Raw genomic sequence first — 11,165 nt, 5'->3', positions numbered from 1 at the left:
GCACCCATTCACCGTTCCGCCGAAATACAAACCAACCACGAACACAAATTTCCAAAAATGCGTCACTTGACACATCTTTGGAAATGGCTTTCTTTTATTGTTTTCTTCAAAAGGCAGCATGCCAGAAAGAATTTCACAGGGAGTTTAGTGCCATTACTAACAGTAACATTGAACCAAGTATGCTTTTCAACTGTAATTTTGTCAGTTACTCTTTGGATAGCTTCAATGATCTACTATACCTTTAAACAGCAGCGTGAAATTGGCCCAGATCCTTAATTTGATCACGTGTGCTTCAAACTGTTTTTAGTGTGGAAATAATGCCAAAGATTATGGTGTCCAAACTGTAAGGGATATTGTATCTTGTATGTTTGGTTAAATCCAAAACAGTTTTCTGATGGTGCTTTAACGCTTGGTTAAAAACTCTTGTTTTACGTGTTGCAGAGAATAAAAATAGACTACGTTATTCCAGTGGAAATTCGCATTCCCAACTATGGTAGGTTAAATATCAAGTAAGAAAGCTTTTTCAAAACCGTGCTTTAAAAAAACCATTGAACTCGATCAATGCATTATGCAAAACCAACTATATTTCTCCAGTATTGAATGTCCTAAAAAAAAAAGGCCCAGTTAAAACCCAGTGCAAGTAATAACTACATAAAAAGCAATAATTTGATATTTATATAAGTATATATATAAATAGAGCTTTTGGTGTTCAGTACTACAGCAGCTGATGATAGGCATAGTAAACTCTAGTTTATGTAATGTCAGGGGCTGAAAATGTCATCTTAAGTTTTGTGACAAAGTTATGAGAGGCTTTTTGAGGACTTCGTAAAAAAACAAAATCCCGATTAGGGCGCAAGATTAACAAAAGTACGGGGTGATTTGTGGACACAATTGTAAAGATACCTTGATTTGATTCAAAAGTGGTATTCATATTAAGTTGTTTCTGATCATTAGGCCTTATTCACAAATACACAATTTTTGTCGCAACAACTGCGTTTAGTGGCAGACACGCATTTGTCCACAAATACACAATGTCGCACCATTTATCGTCCATCTGCTATTACATTTACAACCAATCAGTTCAGGCTCAGATTCTCGGTGGAAAGTTTTGTGTTAAGTGATGAAATCACTTCAAATTTGTCTTGGAAAAAAATTGTGTGATAAGTCACCCAATTTGTCGCATAAATGTAAACATTCTCATTGATTTGTGCATATTTATGAAAGCGCGCGACAATGTCACCCGCGCGTATGTGAAATTTACAGGCTATGATCAAAACCACTATAACATGCATGGTAGACTGTAATATGCAAACCTACATACCTTGCGTACATTTTGCCTTTGTGTGTGTGTAAAAAGCTCGTTTGTCATGTGTTTCCAGGTGCTTTAATGTATACATATTAACTCTTGGTGCTATCTCCATGTACATAGATCTAGTACAATGTATAGAGTGATGTGAACCTACATGTATAATTATATATGAGTGCATATTACACGTTACTCTGGCAAAACATGCTCCAGCCTTGTTACTACATGTAAGTACATGTACTAATAATTAATAATTGTGCTATATAGCGCTTTCCATCGTATCAACAATCTCAAAGCGCTTTACAATTATTAACCCCGTTCATCAGACCATGGGACCACGGGGCAACCGATATCAGCGCTCAATCGGTCCTCGACCCTCACAGGTACCCATTTATACTCCTGGGTGGAGAGAGCAATTGTAGTTAAGTGTCTTGCCCAAGGGCACAAACACCATGTTCCTGGCGGGGTTCGAACTCATACACCTTCACACATGAGTCAAACACCCTAACCACTGGACCATGGCATTCTACATGTTGCTGTTTTTATGTGGGGGGGGGGGGGGGGAGGCGTGGAGTGTGTTATATGCCAGATATTGTAACTGTTGGAAATGTGAAGACTAAAGCCGCTTTACGGACTGTGTGCATGCACTAGAGGGCGCTTTCTGAATGCTTACGAGAGGCCTCAGACACGCACTGCTTGCATGCCCACAAAACCATGGGCTTGCACGTGTCTGGCATAAAGTATGCACAAATAATTTCTGAACTAAATCTAAGACTAATTTCTGATTTAAATTAAGACCAATTTAGTTCACACGAGCTGGATAAGGTTCTCAGTGGCAGCGTTGCCTAAAACCCCAGACTTGTATTAAGAGTGTAAAAGCCAACACTAAGGTTTATGAATTACTTGAAGTATGTAATACTTTTCAAAATCAACTCCTTTATCTCAGAGTTGTACAACAACTTTTCTTTCACGGTTTCTATGATTTTATGTTTCTTTTAGCTGACCGAAAATTCCTTTGTTTGGTGAAAAGATGACAGTACATCGGTTAAATTGATATTTTTTTTCCTAAAAGATGTATGCTAGTACTACCATTAGTTCATGTATATATTTGTCCATGCACATGTACTGGTATGCACAAATACGACTATATGTTGTACATAATGTTCATAGAAAGAGTTTATTGTAAAATAAAATCTACTCAGTATCATTTACTGACAAAGATGATTTATGTTACTAATTACTATAATGTAAAAATAAAAAATAAGAATTTTCAGATTTTAAGTTTGACTTCAGTTGTACATGTACTTCAACTGGTTCCCAAAAATATTTTGGGTTATTAGAAGTTTTCGACTTTCAGAGTTGAACGTTTTTCAGTGAAATACCAAAGATTAAGCCGAGTTACAGTAATTAATTATTTTGTTGCATTGTTGCTGTTTCCATTTTGTTCAAATCAGTGATGTTAATGGACGTTGCGATTCTGAACGTAATAACGATGAAACGTTTTGCATTGTATGTATATTGTATTCGCAAAGCAATATATTTATAGTTACAAGCAAATTTTACCTATTACAGGATCCTGTGTATAATTAATTGTCGAATCCGATAATTGGACATCAAAAAGGTATTTAGAAGTTATTTGTTGAATGGAAAAATAAAGAAATGGCAAAATTTGAAACGTAATATTGGTTTGGACATATTTTATTGAAAGAGAGATGCATGTAGGTTTGTACTGAATTGAAATTTTGTCTAGTGATTGGTCGTGATGAGTAACACAGGTCGTTTGAATATTAAAGAAATCGTGCAGAGAACATAAATAATATGACTAAAGCAATGAAGCGTACGAAGCGCGAAAATACGATCCCAATTAAATTCAGTTTTCATGGATTAAAAATAACACACTCGTTGTGGGGACGTTAACTCAAGAGAAAGCTGTTGTATTAAATTGAAATTTCGTCTAGTGATTGGTCGTGAGTAGTAGCACAAGTCGTTCGAATATTAAATAAATCTTGCAGAGAAGAAAAGTAATGTAACCGAAAAATGTAGCGTTATAAGCGCAAAAATACGATCCCGATTAAATTCAATGTTTCTTCAACAGAAACAGCACACTCATTGTGGAGATGATAACTCAACAAAAACCTCATGTATTGAACTGAAATTTCGTCTAGTGATTGGTCGTGATGAGTAACGAAGGTAGTTTGAATATTAAATAAATCGTGCAGAGAGCCAAAATAATATGACCAAAACAATGCAGTGTGATAAGCGCGAAAAATATAATCGCAATTATTTTCAATTTTCATGGAACAAAAACAAGACACTCATTGTGGAGACGATAACTCAACAAAAACCTCATGAATTGAACTGAAATTTCGTCTAGTGATTGGTCGTGATGAGTAACAAAGGTAGTTTGAATATTAAAAAAATCGTGCAGAGCAAAAATAATATGACCAAAAAAATGTAGTGTGTTTAAGCGAGAAAAATATAATCGCAATTAAATTCAATTTTCATGGAACAAAAACAAGACACTCATTGTGGAGACGATAACTCAACAAAAACCTCATGTATTGAACTGAAATTTCGTCTAGTGATTGGTCGTGATGAGTAACGAAGGTAGTTTGAATATTAAATAAATCGTGCAGAGAGCCAAAATAATATGACCAAAACAATGTAGTGTGATAAGCGCGAAAAATATAATCGCAATTATTTTCAATTTTCATGGAACAAAAACAAGACACTCATTGTGGAGACGATAACTCAACAAAAACCTCATGAATTGAACTGAAATTTCGTCTAGTGATTGGTCGTGATGAGTAACAAAGGTAGTTTGAATATTAAAAAAATCGTGCAGAGCAAAAATAATATGACCAAAAAAATGTAGTGTGTTTAAGCGAGAAAAATATAATCGCAATTAAATTCAATTTTCATGGAACAAAAACAAGACACTCATTGTAGAGACGATAACTCAACAAAAACCTCATGTATTGAACTGAAATTTCGTCTAGTGATTGGTCGTGATGAGTAACACAGGTCGTTTGAATATTTAATAAATCGTGCAGAGAACAAAAATAATATGACCAAAACAATGTAGTGTGTTGAAGCGCGAAAAATATAATCGCAATTAAATTCAATTTTCATGGAACAAAAACAAGACACTCATTGTGAAGACGATAACTCAACAAAAACCTCATGTATTGAACTGAAATTTCGTCTAGTGATTGGTCGTGATGGGTAACACAGGTCGTTTGAATATTTAATAAATCGTGCAGAGAACAAAACTAATATGACCAAAACAATGTAGTGTGTTTAAGCGCGAAAAATATAATCGCAATTATTTTCAATTTTCATGGAACAAAAACAAGACACTCATTGTGGACACGATAACTCAACAAAAACCTCATGTATTGAACTGAAATTTCGTCTAGTGATTGGTCGTGATGAGTAACACAGGTCGTTCGAATATTAAATAAATCGTGCAGAGAACAAAAATAATATGACCAAAACAATGTAGTGTAATAAGCGCGAAAAATATAATCGCAATTAAATTCAATTTCCATGGAACAAAAACAAGACACTCATTGTGGACACGATAACTCAACAAAAACCTCATGTATTGAACTGAAATTTCGTCTAGTGATTGGTCGTGATGAGTAACACAGGTCGTTTGAATATTAAATAAATCGTGCAGAGAACAAAAATAATATGACCAAATCAATGTAGTGTGTTGAAGCGCGAAAAATATAATCGCAATTAAATTCAATTTCCATGGAACAAAAACAAGACACTCATTGTGGACACGATAACTCAACAAAAACCTCATGTATTGAACTGAAATTTCGTCTAGTGATTGGTCGTGATGAGTAACAAAGGTCGTTTGAATATTAAATAAATCGTGCAGAGAACAAAAATAATATGACCAAATCAATGTAGTGTGTTGAAGCGAGAAAAATATAATCGCAATTAAATTCAATTTTCATGGAACAAAAACAAGACACTCATTGTGGAGACGATAACTCAACAAAAACTTCATGGATTGAACTGAAATTTCGTCTAGTGATTGGTCGTGATGAGTAACACAGGTCGTTTAAATATTAAATAAATCGTGCAGAGAACAAAAATAATATGATCAAAACAATGTAGCGTGTTAAGCGCGAAAAATACGATCCCGATTAAATTGAATTTTCATGGAACAAAAACAGCACACTCGTTGTGGAGATGATAACTCAACAACTTAAACCTCATGTATTGAATTGAAATTTCGTCTAGTGATTGGTTGTGATAGGTAACACAGGTCGTTTGAATATTAAATAAACTGTGCAGAGAATTAAAATAATATGACCAAAACAATGTAGCGTTATAAGCGCGAAAATAAATGTGATCCCGATTAAATTCAAGTTTCATGGATTAAAATAACACACTCGTTGTGGGGACAATATCTTAAGAGAAAGCTGTTGTATTAGATTGAAATTTCGTCTAGTGATTGGGCGTGATTAGTAGCACAAGTCGTTCGAATATTAAATAAACGTGCAGAGAAGACAAATAATGTAACCAAAAATGTAGCGGTATAAGCGCGAAAATACGATCCCGATTAAATTCAATGTTTATGGACAACAACAAGATCGTACCCATGGGGAACGAGGGTTGGTTACATTATATGGAGATCAATGGTTACATCTCTATCATGAACAGCGCCCCCAGGTGTCATGTGGTGTCCAGCAGCAACCCCCCCCCCCCCAGGCTTTTCGAATCTCCACGACCGGGCAAATTTTCTGTTTAATTGCCCCAATCCTCCTCAGTCCCCTGGCACAGATTTACACCACTGGGGGGGGGGGGGGGGGGGGCAAAATGCAAAGGACGCACGGCTTTGCAGGCCCAGTAGTAGCGTCTCCAGTATTTTTTGCAAGGGTGGCACTGTAACGAGGTCTGAACCATATTAAAACCGTCTTAAAAATACTGTTTTTTTTATGACGCCATCAAACTGCCGCCGGGGAGGGGGGGGGGGGGTTGTACCACGTTGTCCCCCCCCCCCTCCCTGGCCCTTCAGGCGTCATATGTTTTGTTTTCATTGGAACTTTAAAAATGTGACCATTATTAATTTTTGGGTTAAACTTACACAAAAATAAAAATCAGAAACACGTACGCGCGCGTACGTTCGACGTTCGATCGAACGCAGACGTAGACGCGGCCGAACATGCGCGTGTCCACTCCCGTTTTTGTGACGTAACCGCAACAAGAGCGCTCCAAGCAACCAAACTACTTTACTGCGCGTAAGAACATTCTCAAAAGCGGTAAATCACCACGCGGTATAGTTTCTTCGGCATCGAGTAGTTCATGTTTGCCAGCTATATTTACTTTAATTTTGAAAACAAATACAATAATCATAATGAAAATGTAAATCTGTGATGTTTCACGTAACTCTGTAGAAGAAAATGACTTCAATAACTTTGGTCTCCACAACTTTCACTGACATGTACTACTCGGTCTAAATGCAATAAAGTTTCCATGTAGTTCCGGGAAACTTACTCTAAGTTACTCCGCAGGTTGCAAAAAAAAACAAGTAAACAAACCGTTGTTAACACAGGCAGGAAGATTTCTGACTGCAATTTCCGAGTGAATTTTGAGATTTCCAAGCTTAAAGAGCGATAAAAATCCACTTTTAAGTGTGCGATTGACACCTTGAGAAAAATCTGCATTCGGTGAGTACATTTCCACAACATTTCCTCGAAATATTGTCAGTTTATTTTGACCAAATCTTTTTGGAGTGATGAGAGTTGACTACCCATGTGTTTCCTATAGGATTGTGCACATGGTACATTACGCAATGCAAAACACTGAGTCACCATGGTCACAGTGTGAAATGTTTTGTGAATGTTGAAATAGTAGGTCTGCTATAAATAATCCTAACTTTCTTTTCCCACAGAACAGACAATGGCTAGAATGCAGGAAGTGAGTTTCAACGAGTCTGGAAAAGTCAACAGCCAGACAACAAGCACCAACTTGACGTCCAAGTGTGCTGTGCCATCACCCCCTGACCACGCTGACATGTAAGAATAATACATTTTAACAAATCCCCTTTTGATCAATATTGTTGTTTGTTATTTTCTCTTAACTTAAGATTCAAATTAATTTCCTACCATGTTTTATTGGATCTCAATCGATTGACACTGTTTTAACATGTTTCAGAATAAACAGAAGATCCATTCTTACAAGTTACAATTTCCGTTTGGTCAAACTTGACTAGGCCTATTTCAAACTTCAATCTTAGTCCCACAGAAATGCCAAATACATGACTTTCAAAAACGTGGGTTTTTTTTCTTCAGGAAAATGAAGAAAAAGAAACTGTCAGGGTTGAGGCGAGCCATCAGGGCGATCTTCAAGTCCAAGGAGAGGAAAGCTGCTAATCCTTCTCCTGAGATCAAAGCATCCAGCTCCGAAATGCCAACAAGGTGAGTTCAAGAAAGAGACAAGATTATCAATTTACACTTATTTCCCTTCCCCCTTCCGTAACAGAGAACCAGTTCTTGTTTCTTTATCATAGAATAGATTGAAAAACTACTCACATTTGCTGAATAATTTCGGATTCCACAGATTGGAGAAAGAGATGGTGGAGGATGTTGCCATAGCAGCAACAGTTGAATCAGTTGATGAGGAAAGTGTTTCCTCCTCTTCCCAGTGCTCATCTGCCTCCGACAAATCATTGGAGACTGGAACCTCCCCATCTAAGCAAGCCTCATCTACTCCGCCGCCCCCTCAGAAGTCACCCCCTGCTCCCAGGGCAAGAGCTTCTCCGAGACCCAAGAAGTCTCCATCTCAAGACAAGCCCAAGAAATCCGGCTTCTACATGTACAACGGATATCCTTCTTATCTCGGGAGCCGTTTGTACCAGTGCAGTGACATCGAGCCAGAGCTGGATATCCTGGGACAGTGGGTGGAGGTTGGATCTGGCGAGACCGGAACCGTGCATCTTGTGCGCATCCCATCTGAGAGCAACAAACTTGTTGCCGCTAAGATCATCCAAGGACATGATCCAGAGGCAAGATTCCAGAAGGAAGTTGATGCCCTCCACATCACGGACAGTCATCCGTCCTTCCCTCAGCTGATTGGTGTTGTTGAGCAGTCTCCTTTCCGCTGCATCCTGGAAGAGTTTGTCGGCAATGACTTCATCCCCGAGAGCATCACTTTGGAGGATGTTCTGAGCAACCAGAAAGTCGCTGCCTCTGATATTCCACACAGCGACTGGTTCCAGATTGCTCGGGACATAGCTGATGGGATAAACTACTTCCATAAGTTGGAGTACCTCCACGTCAACCTCAAGCCTGAGAACATCCTCCTGTATGCCACTGATGGCAACTGGAAAGGATGGAGAGCCAAGATCTGTGATCTTGGTGACTGCACCTTTGCAAGACTCCCTCCTACGATCCACTCCACCCCTGAGATCCAAGCCGCTGCCAAATCAGCTGCTAAGCCCTTTGTGGCACCCGAGGTGCTTCGTGATGCGACCCCATTCACACTGGCTGCCGACGTCTACGCCTTTGGAAGAATCCTCCGTGCCGTTGGTAAACGAGCCAAAATCGCCTCACTTCGCCACATCGGCAAGAAATGCGCCCGCAAGACTGCTCACAAGCGTCCCAGCATCGACAAGGTCTGCAGTATGCTGAAACGCCCTTCGTCTCCCAAGTAGACTCAACACAGCATTCACACAGCCTGGAGCAAAACTGCCAGTTAACAGCGCCCTCCACTGATTCCGTTAGGAAAAAGGCAGGCAAAAGCAGATCAGTGCCACTTATTGCTGACCACATTAATTGGACACTTAGTTTCCTCATATTGGACACAGCGCCGAGCCGCTAAACTTGCCAAATGTTTAAATACCTTTCTCCATGAACACAATTTGTGTTTTTATGTATTAAAATGTTCATGAGAGCAATTTGAAGTGTATAGTGCTCTGTACATTTCCAAACGGGGGTCGGTGTACACTACATATGCCAAAAGTTGGGGACAAGTCTTTCAATATCAGCCCGAAAATTTATATTAACTTGTTCATACTTGTAAATACCAAATGGGACAAATGACCAACTTTGCTGCAATACTTAAATGCAAGAATCGATTATATTTTCATACTGTATGACAAAAAATGATATTTTATGCCAGTCAAAAATATTCATGCATGTCACAATGAATATTGATATTTATTGAAATCATGGAAACATAATTAATTGAATCATGGAAGTTTTTGTATATTTATGCTGGACAGTTTCTACACCTTCATTGGCTACATTTATATTTTTATACTGAAACGAAGAAGAAGAAAAAAGAGATACATATTTATAAAATGGTTTGATGCCAAAGAAATTTAAATTTCCACTGTACATCCCTTCAGTAATATACTTTTCAGGTAGATTCTCTGGTTACTCACAGATCACTGAAATAAATTGTTGGTGAACAAAATAATTGTAATCAAATAATCATGCAATTTTGCCAGAAATCAGCGTCCTATTCTATAAATTTATTACACATCTCACTAAACATTTGATATTTTTTTTATATTTTATATATATTTTGATATTTTTAAATAAAACCCCCAAATTCTGAAAACTCAAGGACAAAGTGGATTTGTCAATTTTGTTGCCTTATGTGTCTTAACAGAAACGTATATATTACTACATTTTATGATTTAACAAATTAGGATTCCAAAAGTAACCTTTACAGAGGAGGCGGAACAAGGTAAAAAAAAATGAAGTCACACTATTTGGTAGCCCAAGCTTGTGCTACGAAAATAGTCATTAGACAGGGATCTAACGATTTATGTTTATTAGAAAAACTGATCATTCTAAATTCTCCCTACAATAACTTCCGGTCTGATGATGTCATGATTCTGAAACAGTCAAATCTATTTGGGGCTGTCCAAAGAAAACCGATGAGTGGTTTAAAATTAAAAAAGTTTAACTGTCTTTGATGTGCCTCCAGAGGGCGCCCTTTTCGGTGATGACATCATCATGGCGTTTCTCGTATTTGGCATTCCGAACTAACACTTCGATAATGTATATGTCTGTAGTAAAATGCTTCCATTTTCGAGTTATATACAATTTTGATTGCACTTCCGGTAACACCGGAAGTGAAGGTCAAGTGGTTTTGTGCCCGGAAATAAGAAATGTTGCGAACGGAAAAACGAACGGAATGCTATATTTAGTTCAAAAGGTGCAGCTGCAATTTTTTTCCGGATTTCATTATTTTTTAGCGGACAGACAGACCCTACTTCAGAGGCAAGAAAAATAAAAATTTGAGAAACATAGAAAAAAAAGGACGCCCTTATGTCCATTTTAGAAGTAATGCAACTCTCAAGAAAAGGTTATTTGAACTATATTGCAAACTATTCATCTTCAGCTGTACAAAAGCGGTGTAAGCTACTGTACATGATTTCAATGAACACCAAATATCAAATGTAAATGTTGATATGCATATTTTATTAAATCAGTATTGTAAGCTAATTACATGTATTACGTTTAAACAAATGGGTTTACAATATTGCATTCAAATCTCAGAAATACACACAGTCTTTTGCAATTCAAAACCAAACATTTCGACTCATGGAATGTGGTTATATAACTAGTGGGTCATGTCAACATACACAAATTGAAGGTTGTTCTTAGTGAAGTACGCAAATGTGAAGAATTTGATACCTAAGGCAAGAACATGGAAAATCTAAGAGAACTAGGACTTGCACAGAACAGACCTTTATCATGCTGCCGCCATTTTAGTCATGTTCCCTGTATTCCATAACAGTACTGAATGATAATGTTTTTAGTGCAAAAAGGAGCCAGACTATTTTCCCTCGCTTTGGTTACTTGATTTGAATGGGACAAAATCA

General features: G+C 37.6%; 1 protein-coding gene across 1 annotated transcript; it reads left to right on the top strand.

Moving 5' to 3' along the window:
• The first annotated feature begins 6,904 nt into the window (after window positions 1-6,904).
• Window positions 6,905-9,071, top strand: LOC119722686 (RAF proto-oncogene serine/threonine-protein kinase-like). Its single transcript, XM_038192934.1, has 4 exons — window positions 6,905-6,996; window positions 7,221-7,344; window positions 7,621-7,746; window positions 7,889-9,071. The coding sequence occupies exons 2-4, from the start codon at window positions 7,229-7,231 to the stop codon at window positions 8,979-8,981; spliced, it is 1,335 nt and encodes a 444-aa protein (XP_038048862.1). The 5' UTR covers window positions 6,905-6,996; window positions 7,221-7,228; the 3' UTR covers window positions 8,982-9,071.
• Window positions 9,072-11,165: the final 2,094 nt, after the last annotated feature.

The sequence above is a fragment of the Patiria miniata genome, unplaced genomic scaffold, assembly GCF_015706575.1.
Source record: "Patiria miniata isolate m_02_andy unplaced genomic scaffold, ASM1570657v1 HiC_scaffold_16, whole genome shotgun sequence".
NCBI classification, from domain to species: Eukaryota; Metazoa; Echinodermata; class Asteroidea; order Valvatida; family Asterinidae; genus Patiria; species Patiria miniata.
This window is presented reverse-complemented; position numbering and strand designations above follow the sequence as displayed.